The sequence below is a fragment of the Doryrhamphus excisus genome, chromosome 11 (assembly GCF_030265055.1).
Source record: "Doryrhamphus excisus isolate RoL2022-K1 chromosome 11, RoL_Dexc_1.0, whole genome shotgun sequence".
Classification (NCBI taxonomy): Eukaryota; Metazoa; Chordata; class Actinopteri; order Syngnathiformes; family Syngnathidae; genus Doryrhamphus; species Doryrhamphus excisus.
This window is the reverse complement of record NC_080476.1, coordinates 13248899-13271500: the sequence shown is the minus strand read 5'-3', so window position 1 is coordinate 13271500 and position 22602 is coordinate 13248899. Positions and strand designations below refer to the sequence as shown.

Below are 22602 nucleotides of genomic sequence, written 5' to 3'. Positions count from 1 at the left end.
CCCACCCTGGTCCTGTTGCACCAGCCATCCAAAGATACACCAAAATGTCTCGGGGTCTAGCTAGTAGTGTGCTAGCCCGGAGAAGATTTCCTGCTGATCAGCAGCAAAGTTTTGAACCAAACTTCATGTTCGAGGCTGCCAGGCAGATTGTCATGCGGTCAAAATGGTGACGACAGAGCTGAGCAGAGCTGTCGATTTACCCGTCAATCTTTGTTCCTCGCCTCATTGACGCTCATGAGCTTTTGGATGTGATGGAGAACATGGCGGACACAAGCAGGACTCACCCTAAGAGATGGTGAGATCTCAGTCATCTGGGAGGGGCTGCCTGGAGAGGAGCCCATCTGAGGTGGATGCCCCCCTGGTGAGGTGTTCTGGGACGGGGCTCCCAGGACTAATGGAATTAATGTCTCACACCTGGCCTCTGAACACCTCGGTGCCCCCCCCACCCCATCATTCCATTGATTATCTTAAACATTGACCCAAGCTCTCCGGCTTACCTCGGTGACAATAGTCGACTGGTAAACACTTTTGCTGTACGTCCACCCGTCTCTGCAGGCCTCCAAAGGAATCTCTGCCACGTTGACGTCCACGTGTGGGACGATGCCGCTGTCCGAGTAGTTCCTGACCCTCTCCAGGTTGAGTCTCGAGCAGGAGCTGGGCCTCTCGTCGCCGCCCACCGTCTCCGTGGGGATGGTAACGTTCCTCCACGCCTCGCTGAGGTTGGCGCTTTCGGGGATGTAGCACTGGTGAGGCGGCGTGTCGCCGACAAACACGATGTAGATGCCAATGAAGCCATTGGGATAGATGCTGATGGCCAGCGCCAGGAACACCCGACGCTGAAAGGCCCCCCAGGAGCCCAGAAAAGACGTGATGCTGTCATAGTCTCGAATTTTCATGTCGGCCATCATGGCTGACTTTGTTTCTGCGTTACTGCCTGTGTGCTCTTAGAGCAACGGAAGATTATGGGACCTGAGATGATGACCATAAACCCGCGTCATCAGACTGGTTACACAGTTACAGTCAAACCTGCACACACTTACGCAATAAGAAAACACGCTCCACAGGGAATTGGCCTTGCAGAATCCTTAGAAAGTAGCTTAATATTTGACAAGATGTTGTAAAACTGGAATATTTTCTTTCTCCTAGCAGAATTTAAAGTGAAACTGCACTTTAAAAAAATTGCATCATCCACAGTCCTTATTTGAAGCCTGAGCACGCATCTTTCCCTTTTCTGTGCTCTAAAGAGAGAAAAAGTTAGCATGAAGGAGCTAATAATGCACGTCATAGGCCACATCTGATTAGACCATAAACCCCTCAAAATTAAGGAGGGGGAAATGTTGTTTTAGAATTGGGACACCATGGAATTATTCCAGTAATAATGGACACTCGATACTCAACAATCAAACTGCGGGTCCATGTCTTTTTTTTTTATCTCTCTGGAAGATAGGACGACCTAAACAGCTGAGCGGCTCATTCAGCACACAGCTGACTCAGCGTCGTGATAGAACACCGACTTTATGGTGCCCAAGAGGCTTAATACTTGGGGCAGAGGCGGGAATCAGATAGCAAATTAAGGTTATGTGACCTTAATCAGATCACAGATTTGATTTTAGTCAACCTGGTCTTTCATTCATTGTTAATTGTTAATTCAAACCCAAGTGTCGGTTGCAAACGTATTAAGAAATTATTTAAAATTATTTTAAAAAAGCTAAAGCTTTGATTCTTTCTACTCCTTGGACATATAATATGTGATCTATTCCACTGTAGCCTGGATGGACCTTTCAAAATAAAATGTAACCATTGCCCTAACCAAAATGCTGCCAACTTTCTGTTGCACCATTTTGGTTTGTTGAGGTGAGAAACACAAGTCAATCCAAGACGTACCGTAGCTCGTGGCCGTGTAGAAGAGGTAGGTGTTCATTGTGACAAATTGAGCTAGCATATCAATCGTGAGGCTTTATCCGTTTTATTTATGGTAATCAAAGACCAATGAGGTATCCATGTGTTCCAAGCGCAAGCACAAATGGAACAATCAGGCATCATTGTAGCATCAAGCTAGCCCTTGGAAATCAGACTGCAGCGTCTATACAGTATCACATTTGGCTTCGTGTTGATTTGGTGGGTGTCCACTTCCCCCGTTTTCAACGAATGTCTTCCTTTTGGGTCTGCTGCACAACCTGGAGACAAAGCGTGGTTAGGATGGCCATCACAACTTCCTTTTCCTTGCTCATGTTAGCTGTAACCTTTTTATTTATACAAGTGAAGGCTAACAGACAGAAAAGGACACATTTGCTCCGCTGTGCCCTGAAGAGACGAACCGCAACCACATACCCCTGACATTCCTGCATCTGGTCTAAAGTTTCCGGAAGGTCTTTGTTGTGGGTCTCTGGAAGAAAGAAGTTGACCACGGAGGAGGCGATTGTGAGGCTTCCCATGAGGATGTACGGAAGAGCCTTGTTGTAAGAGCCTGTAAGGGACACAAAAGCAACGGTTGGTGACCACGATCGGCCCGCAAGCCGAGGCACAAAAAGGACACCTTCCTAAATAAATGACATAGGGAGCGGTGATGCTGCCAATGCGTGCGGCCGAGGAACACATCCCCATGCCGACGTTCCTGAGCACGGTGGGGTAGAGCTCCGCCGTGTAGATGTAGACGATGCTGAAGGCCATGGTGAAGCCAAACTTGCCAGTCATTTCCAGAGCTAAGGCCACATATTCCAGGGCTGGGGAGACAGGGGGAGGGGAATATTAGTATGACCGTGGTTCTTCTTGGTTTGGACTCTTTGACTAGTAATGCGCTCGCTGTTACGACTCGGCCCAAGGGCCCCAACAGAGGAGACAGACCGGATGTACGGTTAACACAACAGTACCAACGAAACCAAACTGAACCAAATAATGACAATGGAAGCCAACATCAGTACAATGTATATTGTAGGGCGGGGTCACCAGCCTTATTGAAACCGAGAGCTACTTCTTGGGTGCTGATTATTGCAAGGGGACACCCGTTTGATGCACACTTCTGAAACGGACAATTTGCTGAGGGACCCATTAAAAGGGGACCATTATGCTTTTCCTCTTCCCCGACCCATAAATGTTCTTACAGTGTTCTAGTGTTCAACCATGCCAAGGCATCAGATAATGTTCATTTTCACATTGCAAGTTAGCCCTGAATCAGGCTTTTTTAGCACCCAGTTCCACTGACGTCAACACAACCAGGACTCCCTTGTGTGCCCAGCAAGCGTCAAAGGCGCCTCACACGGGGACTGTTGTACGCATGGTCCAATACTAAGCTGGACGATACGCCAAACGGTTGCTGAAGTCCGACACCTTTCCAAGGTCAATGTTGAAAGCGGACATTTTAAAAAGATAACTGATGTTTACTATCGACTCCTGTAGCTGCAAAATGGATGTCCGGAAGCGTTCGGTGACCATGACCAATCACAGCGGAGTGGGCTCGGCGGGAGGTGTGCCTGGAGGGCTCGGGGGCGGGGTAAATTAAACAGACCGATTGGGCGGGAGGCAGGAATCTTAGAATTCTTAGGAATTCTGAGAACAGGCTGGCGGGCGACTCGTGTGGTCCGAAGGGGTGACCCGTGTGGTCCGAAGGGGCGACCCGGTGTCCGCGGGGGCACAGAGTTGGTGACTCCTGGTGTAGGGCATGCATGCCTGGAAATGTGTGTCTACAGTCGTGGAAAAACGATTAGACCAGCGTTGTTTCTTCTTTGCTTGTCCGGTACCACAGCAGGTAGGTTACCTGAAGAATACAATGAGCTGGGTCTTCAAGTGGCTCTGATGTCCTAGCCACCACAGGTGCTGCAAGTCGCCCAACCAACAGCGCCTCCGAGAGGACTCTCGGGGTCATAACACTGGCAGTGAGGGGACCTACTTGTGGGAATGAACTGGATAAGAAGCAGAACTCCTCCTCCGATGAACAGGAAGGTGGACAGAAGTGCTCTCCTGGGACATTTCCTCAGCAGCCACGTGGAGACGATGTAAGCGGGCACCTCTGCAGTCGCCGATAAAAAGCAGTTTACGAAGGGGTTTCCACTGAGGTTGGAGGTGTTCAGCGATAAACCGAAATAACCAACGTTTATTGCCATCCTGGTGGGAGAAGAGAGACTCGGCTCACCCTGGTTCCCCTTCCTTTCTCGTCTGCTTTAATAGGACTCACCACAAAACCAGACACATAAGTGTGATGCATCGTAGGTTCTTGGACCTCAGAACGTCCAGCATGGTGTACACTCTGCCTGGAGGCAGTGACTGCAGCCGGGAGGGAAAACGAGACCGTGCAACTTCAACCAACACTGACTCACTCAGCATGAGCTACAACATGGCGACTCCACCTCAGACCCTCTGAAGATGACAAGCGGCGCCTCATTTTTGTTCTTCCGCGCGGCGTCTCTTATGATGGCCTCGGCCTCCGCCACTCGCCCCTGGGTGATGAGCCACCGAGGGGACTCTGGGATGAACCTGTAGACAACAATTTGAAAGTTCAGTGATCGGATGGAGATGAGAGGACCCTTAACTGAAACAAGAAATGAGCGTGGCCTACCACCAGAGAGGGAAGTAGACCACACCAGTGGCGGACAGAACAGCCAGAAAGGTTCTCCACTCTCTGATCCCGTACGCAATCCATGGCAGCATCATGTAGCCGATGCAGTAGAAGAGGAACGCTCCCATAGTTGTGAATATCACACGTAGCGTCTTGCTGAACACCTCCGTTCCTGTACACGTTGGGAAAGACCACACAAACAAGAAACGGAGAAGCGCTGAAGAGCTGGCCAGACCAGAAGATCCCCACCTAAAACGAATGCGGAAACGTAGATGGAGATCTGTGAGGCTCCCACGAAGAGGAACATAATGCAGAACATCCTCCACGACTGGGAGAAGGACTGCAAAAGGACTGAGAGGCACTGAGCTGCAAGAGAGATGAAGACAATCTTCTTCCTTCCGAACCTGAAAGTGGAGAAAAAAATGGTAAATAAGGTTAGTGTTCCCTCGCTAGTGTTCCCATGCTATGCTATTTTTAGAACGCGTATGAAGGTACAATGTGTTCTACGTCCTTGTGGTTTGTGAGAGAGACCTATCGGTCTGTTGTTGTTATTGTATATGTATAGTCATGTGACGGTTGGTCTTGGTCTAGAGCATGTTATACCCTATGGAAATGATATGCAAATTAGATGATGACATCATCTGACAACTTCTACTATGACTCATAACTACTGAAAAGTTGACAATCATGCTTCCGTGTTTCCTCGATCATGTTTGTATGGTCGCTAGAGCAACATTATGGAATACCGTAATGAATCTTGGGTTCACAGAGGACGAGGAGGAGAAGTAAAACACTACAACAGGAGCAACATGTTTAACAAGGACATTAAAACGCTACAGTCGAACGGCAACGGGCGAGTGAATACAGCCAGTCACTTCATTTCTTGTGTCCAAAAGATTGATCTTAGATCAATGGTGCCACCATGTGGTCATTTTTCAAAATAATAGCACAGGCAACACAGTATGGGGAGCATGTTTGGACTTCTGGTCACCCTTTTGTGTGCAGCGATTTGGGGGTAGAGGAGGTCCTGGGGTATCTGTTGTTCCCACCATGATTGTATGAAGAATGGGATTTAGGACGCTGCATGATGCAAGGTTGCATGCCCCCCCCCCTCAACCCCCCACATTGTGACCCTGCAGCTGGACACAATCCCGGCTTGTTGCTTTTACCTCACATGTTGGGGGGTGTGCACTGTTGGGGGGCTTTACAGATGAAAAGGAGTCGGTTGTGAACAAACGCCAACGACTCCAGGCATCCCTTTTTTGCAGAGCGCGTCCAGCATTTCGGAAAGAAATGATCTCATCAGACTGTAGATGGAGCTAATGTGTCATGTTGGTGCAACATGTCCAGGCACTCAACGCTCACTAAATGTGGATTTAGTTTCTTATGCCTGACAGCATTTTCTCTCATGCTTGGTAACAAGAGAATTGATTAAGCGTTATTATTGACCTGTCAGAGAGCTGGCCGGAGATGAGCGAGCCCAGGAGATATCCCACGAACATGGTGGAGGAGGCAAAGGGAACCTTCCACTGGTCGTCACAGACCAGGTCCCACTGCAAAGGGACAAGAACAAACTTAAACCAACTTTGGGTCAGGGTTCCTGGCATGATTCATCAACTTCTTTGTAATTGTGTTCTGGATTGTTCCATTTTTGTTTAAATTTTTTTCATCTTCCAGTTGATGGCGCCAGCCATGACATCATCGGGGTGACACCTCTCAGCTAAAGGTAGATCAGGTAGATCATGAGCTTGGTTTAGTGTATTTTTCATCAAAATAGTAATCATGCCAAACATGTTTTTGGAATGGGGGAGGAAAGGGGAGAACATGCAAACTCCACACGGAGATGCCTGAGCGGATGGCCGGGACCATGACCTGTAAATGTAATTAAATGTAATGCATAATTACAAAGAATAAATCATATATTCAAGCTAAGTTGATGACTCATGTCAGGGACCCTTCAAACGATCAGTCCCGTTGCCTCGAACGCAGACGCTCACGCTGACCTCAGTGACGATGGTGGCCTGGTAAATGTCTTTGCTGTAGCTCCATCCGTCCAAGCAGCCCTCCTGCTCCAGCCCGGTGAGATTGACGTCTCTCCCCGGAGCGAAACCCTTGTCCGAGAGGTTCCTCACCGCTTCCAGCTTGTAGCGGCTGCACCGGCTCCGTGCCTCGTGGCCGTTCACCTGCGTGACCGGGATGATGGCCTCCTGCCACGCCGGCGTGAGGTTGACCTCCGGAATGAGGCAACGGTGCTCGGGGGCCGCCCCGACAAAGAGGATGTAGAGCCCGTTGAATCCGGTCGAGAGAAAAATGGTGTTGAGGAGGCAGAATGTGGTCCAGAAGTAAGGGCCAGTCTGCCCCAGGAAGGCTGTGTCTTCATCATAGTCTCCCATGTTTCAGTGGTGCTTCTCCTGGGGATCTTGGGAGGCTGGCATCCGTCTTGAGGTCTAAACTGAACTCTGATGAACTCTTGCTCTGTGTGGGCCGAAACTGAGCGGCACCCTCGGTGGGCCAGTAAAACTCAGCAGCCCCAGCAGAGCATTAAACCCCCCTTTCCTGGCGAAAGCGCTCTCATCCCGGGGTAGCCAGAACACAGTCCCAGCTCATGAGACCAGATGAGGAAGTGATTTATCCGGACACATCCCCTTGACTGCTTGATGTGATTTACTGCTGATCAAAAGCGTTGAAAGTGTCCCTCTCATATGCCCTGCCCCCACCCCATGACCACCGCCAGCACAGCAGTGGCCGACTATTTGCTCCAAACAACATTCCACACGTTTAAATACCCCCAAGAAGTGCACGTGCTTGTACTCTAAATGTTGCTAAGTAGCATTAAGGTTCCCAAAAGGACTGTGTTTGAAGGCCACGCCCAGCTGGCCCTAATGTCAAAGTTCAGCAGAGTTTGTGCTTCGTTGCAAAAGTCTGAGGACCCTAGAACACTAATGGTGCCTAAGACGTGTGCATGCTACTGTATAGCATGAAAACACAATGATGGAGCATGAAAACACAATGGTGTAGCACGAAAACACAATGGTGTAGCACGAAAACACAATGATGTAGCATGTAAACACAATGATGTAGCACGAAAACACAATGATGTAGCACGAAAACACAATGATGTAGCACGAAAACACAATGATGTAGCACGAAAATACAATGAAGTAGCACGAAAACACAATGAAGTAGCACGAAAACACAATGATGTAACACGAAAACACAATGTAATAGCATGAAGACACAATGATGTAGCACGAAAACACAATGACGTAGCACGAAAACACAATGACGTAGCACGAAAACACAATGACGTAGCACGAAAACACAATGGTGTAGCACGAAAACACAATGGTGTAGCACGAAAACACAATGGTGTAGCATGAAAACACAATGGTGTAGCATGAAAACACAATGGTGTAGCACAAAAACACAATGGTGTAGCACGAAAACACAATGGTGTAGCACGAAAACACAATGGTGTAGCACGAAAACACAATGGTGTAGCACGAAAACACCATGGTGTAGCACGAAAACACGATGATGTAGCAGGAAAACACAATGATGTAGCACGAAAACACAATGATGTAGCACGAAAACACAATGATGTAGCACGAAAACACAATGATGTAGCACGAAAACACAATGAAGTAGCACGAAAACACAATGATGTAACACGAAAACACAATGATGTAGCACGAAAATACAATGATGTAGCACGAAAACACAATGGAATAGCATGAAGACAATGATGTAGCACGAAAACACAATGACGTAGCACGAAAACACAATGATGTAGCACGAAAACACAATGATGTAGCACAAAAACAATGATGTAGCACGAAAACACAATGGAATAGCATGAAGACACAATGATGTAGCACGAAAACACAATGAAGTAGCACGAAAACCCAATGATGTAACACGAAAACACAATGTAATAGCACGAAAACACAATGATGTAGCACAAAAACACAATGATGTAGCACAAAAACAATGGAATAGCATGAAGACACAATGATGTATTGTCTGTTTCCTCTGGCCTAGGTCTTCATGTAACATGTTACCCAAAGTCTCATGTCTAAATGACATTGATCAACAATGATGTGCATCATGGGGAGTCACAAAGTCCCCCAATTGTGACAAGATGAAGTCTTCCCTTCCATGAGGTGAGCATTCTTCCATTTGAGCCATATGTATTTTCACCTGTGCCTGGATCTGCGCCAACATTATCATCACGCTTGTGTATGTATTTGATAATTAACGGATCCCCCTTCAAAAGTGTCTTTAGGCATCTTTTAGGGAGGTGTGATTTTAAAAACGGACTTCTGGGTATATTCATATTGTAAAACAGCCAATTCAATGACTACTTTCTGGAAAAATATAACTATAAATATATAACTAATGTTGTTAGTCATTTTTAACTTCCAGCACTGTGGGACACACAAACTGGCCAAACACGTCTTGTTAGCATTAAAGCTACACAGTTGGGCTAACACCCCTTCAACTGTCATCTCTGACACTTATTTCTAACTTTGTGTTTTATACACAATCCACTTGTTGGCTTCATGCTGCGCATGTGAGTGTGCACAAAGTGTGTAGTGTTGGTGTGTGTGTGTGTGTGTGTGGTGAGATGGTTTCACTTGAGTGGATCAGCCCAGACACAAGCAGCCAATCCTCCAGAGCGGCACCGGTGAGGATGAACGACTACGACGCCGACACGGCGTTCCTGGGGGAGTGGGGGGGCTTCCAGCTGCGACTGGTGCTGCTGCTCTGCATCACCATGATCCCCAACGGCTACTGCGGCCTTTCCATCATCTTCGTGGCCGGCACGCCGGCCCACCGCTGCCGGGTGCCCGAGCACGGACTCAACTTGACGGCGGCGTGGAGGAACGTCAGCATCCCGCTCCAGGAGGACCAGCAGCCGGCCAAGTGCTCCAGATACCGGCTGGAGGCGCTCCTGGCTTTCTCGGAGGAAGGCGTGCTGCCCTCCGAGGTCAACCTGAGCAGCGTGCCTCAAGAGGGCTGCCTGGACGGCTGGGAGTACGACCGCAGCGTCTACGCCTCCACCATCGTGTCTGACGTCAGTTTCATTCATTTGTCATACGGTCGCTTCGTTAGGTACACCTGCCGGTAGAGGTACTCTTGTAGCTATAGAACCAAAACATAGAAACATCTCACTCTATTGATCAGAAACATTGATCATTTTTAAAGTATGCTCATATTGCCTGTATGTTTTGAATTACATTGACTATTTTTTGGGCTATGTTTTCGTTCTCTATTCTTTGTGTGTGTGTGTGTGTGTCAGTGGGATCTGGTGTGTGAGGACCAGTGGAAGAATCCGCTGACCTCCTCGCTCTTCTTCTGTGGCGTCCTTGTCGGCTCCTTCCTATCAGGGCAGCTCTCTGACAGGTTAACACACACACACTTCCAACTCAATGCCAATTAATGAAACCTTTTTTTTGTCCCGCCCCCATGATTCATTAGTTCGTTAATGTTACAGGAAGTAAACACAAAGGTGTTCCCCTAGGGGTGTACGTGCCCCACTTTGGGAACCTCGGGTGTAAAGTTCGTTTTCTCTCAATGTTGAGTTGCATTTCATTTCCTTGTTGTCTTGGTTCCTTGGTAACTACTCATTAGTTCCTGATCAGTTCTTTATTACTTCCTCAGTAACTACTCTAAATGTATGTGCCTTAGTTCCTCAGTAACTACTCATTAGTTCCATGATCAGTTCAGTTGATTAGTTCCTCAGTAACTACTCTAAATGCATGTGCCTTAGTTCCTCAGTAACTACTCTAAATGCATGTGCCTTAGTTCCCCAGTAACTACTCTAAATGCACGTGCCTTAGTTCCTCAGTAACTACTCTAAATGTATGTGCCTTAGTTCCTCAGTAACTACTCATTAGTTCCATGATCAGTTCAGTTGATTAGTTTTTCAGTAACTACTCTAAATGCATGTGCCTTAGTTCCTCAGTAACTACTCTAAATGTATGTGCCTTAGTTCCTCAGTAACTACACATTAGTTCCATGATCAGTTCAGTCAATTAGTTCCTCAGTAACTACTCTAAATGCATGTGCCTTAGTTCCTCAGTAACTACTCTAAATGCATGTGCCTTAGTTCCCCAGCAACCACTCTAAATGCATGCGCCCTAGTTCCCCAGTAACTACTCTAAATGCATGTGCCTTAGTTCCTCAGTAACTACTCTAAATGTATGTGCCTTAGTTCCTCAGTAACTACTCATTAGTTCCATGATCAGTTCAGTTGATTAGTTTTTCAGTAACTACTCTAAATGCATGTGCCTTAGTTCCTCAGTAACTACTCTAAATGTATGTGCCTTAGTTCCTCAGTAACTACTCATTAGTTCCATGATCAGTTCAGTTGATTAGTTCCTCAGGAACTACTCTAAATGCATGTGCCTTAGTTCCTCAGTAACTACTCTAAATGCATGTGCCTTAGTTCCCCAGCAACCACTCTAAATGCATGTGCCCTAGTTCCCCAGTAACTACTCTAAATGCATGTGCCTTAGTTACTCAGTAACTACTCTACTCATTAGTTCCATGATCAGTTCAGTTGATTAGCTCCTCAGTAACTACTCTAAATGCATGTGCCTTGGTTCCTCAGTAACTACTCTAAATATATGTGCTTTAGTTCCTCAGTAACTGCTCTACTCGTTAGTTCCTATTTATTCTTTCATGAGTTCCTCTGTAACTACTCTACCCATTAGTTACTCATGAGTTGTTTGTTAGGTCGTCGGTAACTGCTGTAATTTTATGTACTTTATTGTAAAGTGAGACCGGTGATGAGGATGGTCCAATTAAACGTCCCCGGTGTATCGTATTGTATCGGCCGTTACACAGTAATCCAGTACTTGCAGTACTTTAGCTGCTTTCGGACCGCTGTCTGATTCATTGATTTTTGAAAATGCCTTTCCATTTAAGGTTTGGGAGGAAGAGAGTGCTGTTTTTCACACTTGCCAGCCAGACCACGTTGGCGTTCATCCAGGTCTTCTCCCCATCCTGGATGGTGTTCTGCATCCTTTTCTTCCTCACCGGAATGTCGCACATATCCAACTACCTGTCTGCATTCGTGCTCGGTACATGTCTCATTGACGGCGAGTCCTTCGTGTATCGTTGCGTGACGTTCTCAATGCGTCTTGCACGTAGGAACGGAGATCTTAGGTCCACGTGTACGTGAATTCTTCTGCACGGCGGGCTCGTGTCTCTTCTTCACGGTGGGCTACATGATGCTGCCGCTCCACGCCTACTTCCTGCGGGACTGGAGGCGGCTGCTGCTGGGCCTCACTGCGCCCGGGTTCCTCCTCCTGCCTCTCTGGTGGTGTGTTCGTGTGTTCGGCTTTCTTGGTGCTGTTTTTGCTGATGGAGCCTCTTCACCCACTGAAGTCATGTGACGATGCAGGTTCATCCCGGAGTCTCCACGCTGGCTGCTCTCTCAGGGAAGGATCGCGGAGGCGGAGGCCATCGTGAAAAACGCCTCCAAGATGAACAAAAAGGATCCGCCTGCTAAAATCTTCACATCTCTGAACGTCAGCGGCAGTTTGACATATTTTTCAGAGGTAGTCACACCCTGTCAGCGGTCTTTACCGATGGTTGGGGGTGGGGGGTGGGGGGTGTATGCACATCCCTGCTTGCTGGGGCCCGAGCAGAGCAAACAGGAAGTGCCAGCCGTCGTGCCATTGACAGCGCTTTTTGTTCGTGATGCCGCTCGTGAAGTAAAATTGTAATTCCTGTACAGCCCGACTAACTATTCTACTGATTGTTTATTGGAGGAATATCATATTCATTGTTCAGACTGAGGAATACAATAAGTCACTTGTGAAGTGTCGAAAGAGTGGAGCAGTACGCCAGCAACAGTCAAATATTATCCAGCGTGTCGGTTGATGTTTTCTTACTTTTCTTCCCTCCTTTTCGACAAAGCTCTTCGGGTCACCGCTCAATGTTCAAACTCCTGACAATAATTGACCGTCGTGCACGTGCGTGAGCACTAATGTGGAAGTCGGCGGGAGGGCAGAGGACCCCGCGGGACCTGGAATGTCTGGCGACGTTTAGACTCTCTGACACCGAAGGCTGATTTCAGTGTCTGCCTGGGATGTCTAAGAATGTGTAAATACTAGGGATGTCTCCTCACAGCTTTTTCAATATTCTCAATACTTTCAATATGACGCCGATATCCATCCAGCATCAGCAGGAATCAGGCATATTTCCATGACTTATTTTGCAGCATGGAATATGATAAAATGCTTCATCAAGTGATATTACTCAAAAAGAGAACAAGGTTCTTGCTGCATGCTACGTCATCCCCAATGTCGTGATGGCTAGCAAGGCTCCAGTTTCTCCAGTGAAGCTTTAGAACTCGACATGGTCTGTTTTGTTATACAGCCGTGTGAAGAAGTGTTTGCCCCCTCCCTGATTTCTTTAAAAAAACAAAAAGTGAATCGTACTGTTAACACGGATATGAAAATGTGACCTGCGGTGTCAACATTGTCCAAGAGCAGCAACCAGAAGCCAGCCTTAACTAAGATGGAAGGACGCTGAGAGCTGTTTCTTATGGCCAGTGGGGCCAGTGGAGACGCTGGGGGCCAGTGGGGCCGCTGGTGTCCAGTGGGGCCGCTGGTGTCCAGTGGGGCCGCTGGTGTCCAGTGGGCCAGCTGGGGCCAGTGGGGATGCTGGGGTCCAGTGGGGATGCTGGGGTCCAGTGGGGATGCTGGGCTCCAGTGGGGCCGCTGGGGTCCAGTGGGGCCGCTGGGGACGCTGGGGCCACTGGGGATGCTGTGGCCAGTGGGGCCGCTGTGGCCAGTGAGGACGCTGTGGCCAGTGGGGCCGCTGTGGCCAGTGGGGACGCTGGGGCGACTGGGGACGCTGTGGCCAGTGGGGCCATTGGGGTCAGTGGGGACGCTGTGGGTCAGTGGGGCCGTTGGGGTCAGTGGGGCCGTTGGGGTCAGTGGGGACGCTGGGGTCCGGTGGGGCCGCTGGGGTCCGGTGGGGCCGCTGGGGTCCGGTGGGGCCGCTGGGGTCCGGTGGGGCCAGTGGAGTCCAGTGGGGCCGCTGGGGCCAGTGGGGATGCTGGGGCCAGTGGGGATGCTGGGGCCAGTGGGGACGCTGGGGAGAGTGGGGCCACCGAGGCCAGTGGGGACGCTGGGGAGAGTGGGGCCACCGAGGCCAGTGGGGACGCCGGGGTCAGTGGGGACGGTGGGGCCAGTGGGGCCGGGTGACATGGTCCACACAAGCTGCCCTCTATTTAAGACTTCCACGCTGACGGCGGGTGTTTATTGTTCCACAGCAAGAGTCGAAGAAGACCAAGGCCTACAACATCTGTGACATTCTTCGTTCTCGGAACATCCGCTGGATTTCGATCATGCTGTGGCTGGTCTGGTGAGCGTACACACACCCAACAACCCTCACGTCAGTCCCTGTCTTACCAAGTACATTGGAATGAGCATGACTTGTATGACATCACACTCTGTGGAAAGAAATGGCCACTAAACGCCCCCCCCCCCCCCCACCCTCCCCACAGGAACATGTTGGCCATTAGCTACTTGGCCCTCTCCCTCAACACGTCCAACCTTTACGGTGACGCCTACTTGAACTGTTTCCTGTCCGCCATGGCGGAGGTCCCCGCCTACATGATATCATGGCTCATGTTCCACTGCTGCTCCAGACGACTGAGCCTCTCTGCCAGTCTCTTTGCTGCGGGACTCTTCCTTCTGGTCATCCAGCTCATCCCAGACGGTAAAAACCTTGCAATGTTCTGAAACATGAACGTCCTCCCTCTCTTATCTCAGCCCTTAAATCTTCACCACAGACCTGATCTCCCTCGCCATCGCGCTGGAGATGATGGGAAAGTTTGCTGTGACTTTGGCGCTCGCACTCGTGTATGCGTACTCCATGGAACTGTACCCGACCGTAGTGAGGAACACGGCCTTGGGGGCTGGCTCCATGGCCTCCAGGATAGGCAGCATTATTGCTCCGTACTTCATCTACTTGAGTAAGGCTTGGATGTGTGTGACACATGTACAGATGTTCATGTACTGGCACATGTACACGTACAGATGTTCATGTACTGGCACATGTACACGTACAGATGTACATGTAGATGTGCAGATGTACATGAGACCAAAACCACTGCTCAACAAAAAGATGTTTTTCCGACTCCGCACACAACTACGGTGCTTTCAAAGACCAAAAAAGGAAAAACGTGATCAGTGAAGCATAAAGATACATACTATGTGTGTGTGCTGTACTTTGTCCCGGGAATTCACATCTTTCCAACCCTTTATCCCCCAGGATGAATGAGGTGTGTTGTAGTTGATGTGCAGAAAAAGATGGCCTATTTTTGGCGCCCTCGTGTGGTGCCACTGAACAATATCATCCAACGCTTGCAAACTACAAGCAGATGAATTAGCTCCTCATACTTAGTTGTGTGTGTGTGTTTTTTTTTTACGCAGGATTGTTTCTCACTGTCTTGATTCCCAACAACAGGAAGCTACTCTGCCTCGCTGCCTTACATCCTGATGGGAAGCCTGACCACCACGGCGGCGTTGCTGAGCCTCCTGCTGCCCGAGAGCTACGGAATGCCTCTTCCAGAAACCATCGCCAACATGCAGCCCTTTCCTGGGTGAGTCGTTGCTAGGAGACCGGGGTACTGTGACCATGTGCACTTTGGGCTTTACGTTGTAAGTTTTATATTGCAGCGCCTGGAATGTGGATTGTGTAGATTCCATCAATTGATTTAAATGTCACATTTATGCGTGTCGGGGTGTGGCGTTGATCTGGAGGCGGGCCCGCATGACGATCACACTGCAGGTCAATGCACATTTTCTGAACGCATGTGACCTGTATCTGAATCATGTCAGAGAGAACAGCATTATTCAGATTTCTTTCAAACGAGACTCGACCTTCGTTAGTGCTACTGCAGTCTGAACGGTCAGTTTGCATACATGCGACCTAAACGTCACCCGAGGGCGTGCTCACCAAGGCTCGGTTAAAGGCTCATGATCAGAATCGGGCATCACACCCTGCGGTGTGAATGTAGCCAAGATGACTCTTTCTTTTCTTGTAGATGCTGTCAGAAGAACATCTACAAAGTCACGCACACCAGAGCAGAGGCCAATGCGGCTGACAGGAAGTGCCATGATATCCAGTGAATGGGAAGCAGACAGAAGAAACGGGAGCATTTATATAAGCAATCACTAAAATGAGTACTATTAGTAAATATCGTCCTAGGAAGGCCTAATGACATGATGTAGTCTACTATGTTATTCTTTTAAAATTCTTTACTTTCTACGAATAATGTAGAAGACAAAACCTTTCACCATGCCGTGCACTGCAGATGGATTGTAGCACCTCAGTCCATCACAGCCGGCTACAAGACTGTCATGCATTTGGGGGGGGTTTTCCTTGTGATGCACGGACATGTCCCGCTGTAAGACAGAGGAGGCGCAACAACATTAGGACTCAGTTATGCAATGGGTTTGGGAAGTTCTATTAAATGGCACCTATGATGTTTTTTTCCACCTTTCTGATCTGTAAAGCTACAAAGCTGCTGAAGCCCTACGCCTTTCCAACGTGACTTGGTGGTGTGGAAGAGTCAGAAGGGCCAGCACTAAGTACCAGTTTACCAGTGTCCAACTGTCTTTCTTTAGTGGAAGTCATGGAGCAAAAGGCTGGTCTGTGTAGCATTATAGCATTGAGGTAGCGGGGTTGCTAATAGCCGTTTCCCACCACCATTATTGGCTCTAGTCCCGAAAAACACATTAGATGTTACCGATGTTGTAGAAAGCTAATGCTAAAATGCTAAAGCTACTTAGCATTGAGAGACGTCTGGGATGGGATTGGGGATCCAACACATTGGATGTTAAAAGTGGACCTTTGAAAAAGATACATGCCCGTTTATTATCAACTCCTACAAAGTTGCATTCGGCAGCTAGTCCTCCTGAGCACTAAGGAGTGTGACCAACCACAGCGGAGTGGGCGTGCCTAGAGGCGGGCCAGTGTGGAATCGATTAAAACAGACCGTTTTGTGGGAAGCATGAAATCCAGTACAGCTGGAATTGGTGCAGATTCTGGAAGATCTAGAAGGCTTTCTCTGCTGGTAGCTGGAGGAGTCCACAACATACAGAGTCTACACCTTACTCCACTGCAATGCATTGTGGGTAATATACAACTCTTGAGTGACCATCGATGTTGGTTATTATTCATTTCAGCTTTTTGGAGATATGGAACGACATGTATGATGGTGGGGGTGGGGGTTAGGGTTAGTGTTGACTTCCCCAAGCCGTCCTACCTTGGTCTCTTGTGCATTTGCTGAATGGTCTGCGGTAGAGGCTTCCTAAAGCTCTCTGGTAGGAAGAGAGTGACAAAGGCGGACGCCATGGCCAGAGACCCCAAGGTGACGTAGGACAGGTACTTGAAGTAGACGTCTGTGCAAACAAGGCCGTGGTTTGAAATGATGCAATGAAGTAAGTTTCAACCAGATGCCCAAATGCTCTCACTCAGCTGCAGCAGAAACGGTGCGATGCAGCTTCCCGTTCTGGAAACCATGGCGACGTGCCGGCGGTCGCTGCAAATTTACCCAGCATCTCCAAGGCTATGGCCACCCCTAGTACACCTGAGGGGGAGGGAGCAAATGTTTTGAGTCCGTTTGGGAACCAACTCGCCTTAACGCCAAGAAGAATCTGCTGCTCCGGCTCACTTTGAGGTACCAGCTGAATGAAGAAGAGGGACAAGGCCACGACCAGGAAGACCAGGATGACGGCCACGCGTCGAGGGACGAAGCGCACGGCCAAGCAGGTGCTGCTGTACGCCGGCAACTCCACCACGGCCGACAGGAAGCAGCTGATGTACGGGTCCGAGTGGAGTCGTGATGTGTTCAGGGACAGGCCGTAGTAGCAGCTACTCAATGTGAACCTGGTAAGACACCCAATGGTTTTACTCCAGATGACAAGAGTGTGTGTGTGTGTGTGTGTGTGTGTTCCCCACCACACAAAGCACAGAATGATTGTTGTTGCCGCGATGCTTCTTCCCCTCAGCAGGTCAAGGAAGGTGTAGCGCTGCACAGATTGTGCCTCCTGCGGGTCAGCCTACAAGATGCAACAAGTGCGAGTGCCGTCAGTCACCACGCATGTCGTTCTACACTCTGTTTGCCTGTCACAACTTCCACAAGCTCTCAGTAGAACCCCCACCATACTGTTTAGGGGTGTCAGGAGACACCCAAGAGATGAAACGATGCACATAATTTGACCCACGAGAACGAGATGAGATGTTACGGCCTTATTTGTGTAAATGTGCTCACTGTGCTGATTATTAATTAGGCTTATGGATGATAAAACGATGTTTCACAAGTGAGATCAGTCGCAGCATCCCAATGCCTCGCAGCATGTCAGCACCGAGAACCAAAGTGTACAAATGCAGTAAAGTGGCCTATCTGTGCAGCGTGGGAGAATGTTAGAGGGTGCGTTCAAGGACCGTCCAACAAAGTGGGACAGGGTTGCTGCTCGCAACACACATAAACGTGCAAAAACTGTGGGATTGCTACTGTTACTGTATATTATTTTGGAACGCGATAATGGCCCATATTTTCACAATTCTTATCACTTTTATCATTTTGAAGTCAAGCAAGTCAGACATGTATGTTGAAATGATTTTTTTTTACCCCATAATTATTAATTCAAATATTAATTTAAATTTTACGAGGATTTATTATTTAACTTCTTTTACTCTAAATTCTCACTCTTTATTTAATGCCTTACTTGATGATTGTGTGTAACTTTGTATCATCACATTTATATGTAAAATTGATCATTGACACCAAGTAATATTTACATAACTAATGTATTGATTTTACAACCTGATAACAGGATAGTAAAATACACTTTGGGTAATAGCAGTGAACCTGGCCACCTTGTGGCCATTTTGCGCATGCGTCAGAGGGCCGTTTGCACTCAGACCCCCGAAGGCAAAGTTTGAGGGCGCCATGTTTTCACGGGAAGACGGAGGAAGACGATATGGACAGTCGTTTAACAAGGAAATTAATCGATGCGGAGCCATATGGGTAGGTCATATCCTTATCTGACTTTTTTTCTGCCACCTTTCCTCATTTGTTTAAGTCAGTGTTATAATATAAAACACTAGACGTTAGCATAAGCTTACCTTTAGCCAGCTAGCTAGCTAGCTCGCTAGCTATCAACTGCGAACTTTGCGAAGGTGTTTTCGTTTGCACAACAGGAGGTTTTTTTATGTTTACTAAAACTATAAGGATTCATTCTTCATATATGTTATTTATTTTGGCGGTCGCGCAGCAGCAGTGTCCAGTAAGCCATGGGAACCGCGTGTAGCTTAAACATTTGTTGAAGTATGCTATGACCTGAGTCTTGTGGATGCTGTCGGGGAGCGGGAGTTTTTGTTTGTGACAAGTATGCCATTGACCAAAAAGTGGCAATATAGGAACTGAATTGCCAAATTACAGCAACAAGCAGAGCTTATTCAGGCCCTGAAAATATAGCAATAATGACTGAAACCTGCCTGGAAGGATTAGAAATTTTGGAGCAAGGTTAGGTCACCGCATCTGTGGTCATTTTAATGTCAAAAATATTGTACGAGAACTTTGTCATCAGTGTTATTTCCTCAACAAGATCCCGTTAGCCTGAAAACAGTAAAGAATAAAGATAGAAAAAAAATTACCCATAAGTTGTTATTTTGAAAGGTGTAGTTTTATTTAGGTTAGGTCTGAAGACACAGATGAATAAATATTTGTATTAAAAAGTTGATTTTGAATGCTGTCAAGCAGCTTTGTAGTTTAGACGAATGTGCACGCAATCAGAAACTATTGTGATGATTTTCGATTTTGTACTGAAAATAATTTTTTTGAAAGAATTTTCATTTCATATTTGTCCATGTGTTAAGATAATTTCATTTCAATAATAATAATTTCATTTAATTCAACGGCCATCTTAAAATAAATACACAATCATATTAGAAAAGTGGTGTAGGTGGTAGCTTAAATCTCATGTAAATATTACTTATAAATTGCTCCAAATGAAGTAAGGGAAAACTAGTTAAATTCTGAAAAGTCACTATATTTATATGAATTTTTAAGTAGTTTTCAGTGTACACATGAAGTTGACTTGCGTATATCATGTAATCAGCAAAGATTTTCTCCGGAGCTTCCACTCTGTTCATCTTTGCAGCTCTCCTCAGGATGCTCTCGGCCTCCGCCACTCGTCCCTGAGACAACAACCACATGGGAGACTCTGGGAGGAACCTGTCACAGACACACAACCATATGGAAGCTCAAAAGAACAGCAGGTAAGAACCATCAGGTGAGTCTTTCCTAGTAATGAACACAGCCCACCACCAGAGGGGGATGTAGAACAGGGCAGGCACAGTGATTGCCACGGTCAGGTCCTTCCAGCTCCTGAGGAAGTAAGCTATGAGGGGCAGCGTCATGTAGCCCAAGGCGAAGCCAAAGCACACGCCCATGGATGCGTACACCACCCGAGCGTTGCCCGTTAAGATTTCTGTCCCTGCGGAGTAAAGACGAAGTGATGTCAGTCCGATCTAAACTTTAGCCCTGGGTGGAGACCCTATTCTAAACATTTTGTAAACAGGGTCTCCACCCAGGGCTGCATACCTAAACAATGGAAGGATGCGGGGGGGCCACATTGAAATTTCAAAATCAATCCGATGTAAGTTGGAAAAAGTAAACTATCTGATTAAAACATTCCCCAACCTTAACTTTGTGTTTTTGAAAATCATTATTCGTGTAGTATCTAATGGAACTTCATTCATATTCATATGTGTTTACCCAGCACGTAGCAGGAGATGTAATTGGAGATGTTTCCCAAGCCGCTGCAAAAGAAAAGCGCACACAGCACCCCCCAGGAGGGCGAAGCGATCTGGGCCAGGTTGAACACGGCCTGAACCGCCATGGTGGCAAACAGAACCGGCTTACGGCCGAACCTGAAAGGAGTTGAAAAGAGCAAAGAGTAACCTTGTCAGCAGGCCTAAACACCAATCAGGAATTTACTACTCAAATTGTAGTATTTCTTCCATGAAACTGTGTACATTTAGTATGAATGTATTCTATCATGTTCATTCAGTAGTGTGGTTCTTGGCTGCATTGCTGTCAGTCATGTACGTTACGTTTTTCATCCAATCAGACTTTATCTTCTGTGTGTTGCCGCAAGCCCTTCATTGCCCACGGGCTCATTTTGATTGACATTGCAGGTTGAAAGTGATTTCTTTGTTCCTCTGAAAGCTCTTTATATGTCATCATGTGACTATAGCAATGGCTGATGACACCCCTCTCCTTTCAGCATCCTACCTGTCAGAGAGCACTCCCGAGAAGAAGGATCCCACAAGAACCCCCAGGAAGAAAATGGTGGAGGTGAGCGGCTGCTTCCAGCTGTCACTGCAAACCAGGTCAAACTGGATGTGCAAGCAGAGCGAGGGCGGCGTTTGGCACCATTAGGCTGGCTAAACAGACTTGGGCAAAGTCAAACATCAATCTGGTCCGAATCTGCATCACTTCACTTTGCATTTGAACATGAATCACACGCCTGACGACTTGACTGAGTGCAGAAGCATGATGAGCAGCACAGTGACCTCAGAGACGATGGTGGACTGGTAGCGTTCGCTGCTGTAGCTCCAGCCGTCCACGCAGTCCTCCTGCTCCAGGCTGCTCAGGTTGACGTCCCGCCTGGGAACCGCACCCATGTCGGAGAGGTTGCGGACCACATCCAGCCTGTACCTTCGGCATTGGCTCCTCTCCAGCTCCCCGTTGACCTCCTCCAAAGGCAAACCACAAGGTACACAAACTGTTAGCTCACTGTTAGCATTTGCACGTTTGTCAAACAATATGTCACCTAGAAGTCCCCTCCTTCCCTCCTGGCAAAATTCATACCAAACTGGTGTCATCAAGCTTTTCCACACGTACGCCATGTAGCTTTGGGCTGTTTTTTTAGGGCTTTTATTTTAAAACTGCATTTTGGATTCACTTGGGTTGTCACTGACTAAAATGTTCATTGGATTAATGAGCTGAAACATTATTGCGTGACAAACATACAAAAAGAAATGAAGCGTCCCAACACTTTTTCAAACCACTGTAGACATAATATTACACGAAGAAAATGTACAAGAGGAAAGGTCTTACTAGCGTGATTTCTGCTGGTCCTTTTGCGGCAAGGCTGAAATGCAGTGGAAATGGTGTTTTTGGAGTTAAATCCATTTTTGATAATATGACTCTCTCTGTACCAGGGAAGCTATACACAGAACATTCTCTGCATACTGAAATCTGAGTAAAAGTACAGCTAGCTCTCCAGTAGAACACACATTCCTTGACATACATATGTATCTATGTATCTGTCTTACACATGTACACCTCAAGGAAAGTACGTATACATGGTCTATATATATGCTCGAAGATGAGCGCCCCCATTGCAGTACCCTACCACTCCTGCAGTGCAGTTGCATGCTGACATATGAGCATAGAGGGATGTCTTTCTGGCGTATTTTGCAGTCTAATCTTTCCTCACACAATTCTGCTCCATACTAGTCACTGACTTTACAGTGTAGCGTTCAAAGGTTGCAAACAGAGAATGTTGAACACTCTGCATTCTGTATTGGTAGAAGACCAAGTGGAATACCTTCATTGGGATCACCGCTTCCCTCCAGTCTCGGCTGATGTTGACATCAGGGACCAGGCAGTGGTGTCTGGGCGTGTCCACCACAAAGACCAGGGAGAAGGAGTTCATTCCATTGGGCAGGATGGTGGAACAGAGCATGAAGAAGACCATCAGCTGGAAACGCCCCCACTGTCCCAGGAAGGCCACGCTGGTATCGTAGTCCCTCATGTTGCAACTTGGTCCAACCTTCTTCTCTGCTCAGCTTATCAGGAGGTTTGTTTTTCTCCTTTCTGTCGCCGCACTCATCTGGTTCATGTGGCTCCTAAGTTGTCAACAAAGTGAAACCAGCAGCACTTGGCTCCGCCTATCACAGCTGGGAAGACTTTAACAACCAGTCAATGGGTGTGGCCAATTTCA

General features: G+C 47.6%; 3 protein-coding genes and 1 pseudogene across 10 annotated transcripts in view; 1 reads left to right on the top strand and 3 right to left on the bottom strand.

The window, feature by feature from the left end:
• The window catches only part of LOC131138330 (organic cation/carnitine transporter 2-like), a 4213-nt gene extending 3292 nt beyond the window's left edge, over window positions 1–921 (bottom strand). Inside the window, exon 1 of the mRNA XM_058087158.1 lies at window positions 498–921. Coding sequence (XP_057943141.1) covers window positions 498–908 — 411 coding nt within the window. The 5' untranslated portion in view covers window positions 909–921. The remainder of the gene's footprint in view (window positions 1–497) is intronic.
• Window positions 1–16152, top strand: part of LOC131138066 (organic cation/carnitine transporter 2-like) — a 21687-nt gene extending 5535 nt beyond the window's left edge. For 2 of the 5 annotated variants that reach the window (XM_058086647.1, XM_058086646.1), the window contains exons 3-13: window positions 8594–8715; window positions 9131–9629; window positions 9855–9958; window positions 11486–11640; window positions 11711–11882; window positions 11964–12120; window positions 13845–13936; window positions 14079–14293; window positions 14367–14549; window positions 15044–15179; window positions 15624–16152. In XM_058086647.1, coding sequence (XP_057942630.1) covers window positions 8711–8715; window positions 9131–9629; window positions 9855–9958; window positions 11486–11640; window positions 11711–11882; window positions 11964–12120; window positions 13845–13936; window positions 14079–14293; window positions 14367–14549; window positions 15044–15179; window positions 15624–15708 — 1803 coding nt within the window. In that variant the 5' untranslated portion in view covers window positions 8594–8710 and the 3' untranslated portion in view covers window positions 15709–16152. Of the gene's footprint in view, window positions 1–6277; window positions 6288–8593; window positions 9630–9854; window positions 9959–11485; window positions 11641–11710; window positions 11883–11963; window positions 12121–13844; window positions 13937–14078; window positions 14294–14366; window positions 14550–15043; window positions 15180–15623 lie in introns of those variants that run through there. The other 3 variants (XM_058086650.1, XM_058086651.1, XM_058086649.1) reach the window with 3 other exon arrangements.
• LOC131138067 (organic cation/carnitine transporter 2-like) lies at window positions 1961–7609 on the bottom strand. Of its 4 annotated transcripts, XM_058086655.1 has the most exons (10): window positions 6556–7609; window positions 6002–6105; window positions 4802–4956; window positions 4553–4724; window positions 4344–4470; window positions 4172–4260; window positions 3887–4101; window positions 2543–2723; window positions 2332–2469; window positions 1961–2177 (listed from the first exon to the last, which is right to left on the bottom strand). In XM_058086655.1, the coding sequence occupies exons 1-10, from the start codon at window positions 6943–6945 to the stop codon at window positions 2084–2086; spliced, it is 1665 nt and encodes a 554-aa protein (XP_057942638.1). In that variant the 5' UTR covers window positions 6946–7609; the 3' UTR covers window positions 1961–2083. The 4 variants fall into 4 exon arrangements, with proteins under 4 accessions (XP_057942638.1, XP_057942637.1, XP_057942635.1 ...); XM_058086654.1 differs by having other exon boundaries at window positions 1994–2177; window positions 2332–2723; XM_058086652.1 differs by having other exon boundaries at window positions 1994–2469.
• Window positions 8517–22602, bottom strand: LOC131138089 (solute carrier family 22 member 4-like; annotated as a pseudogene).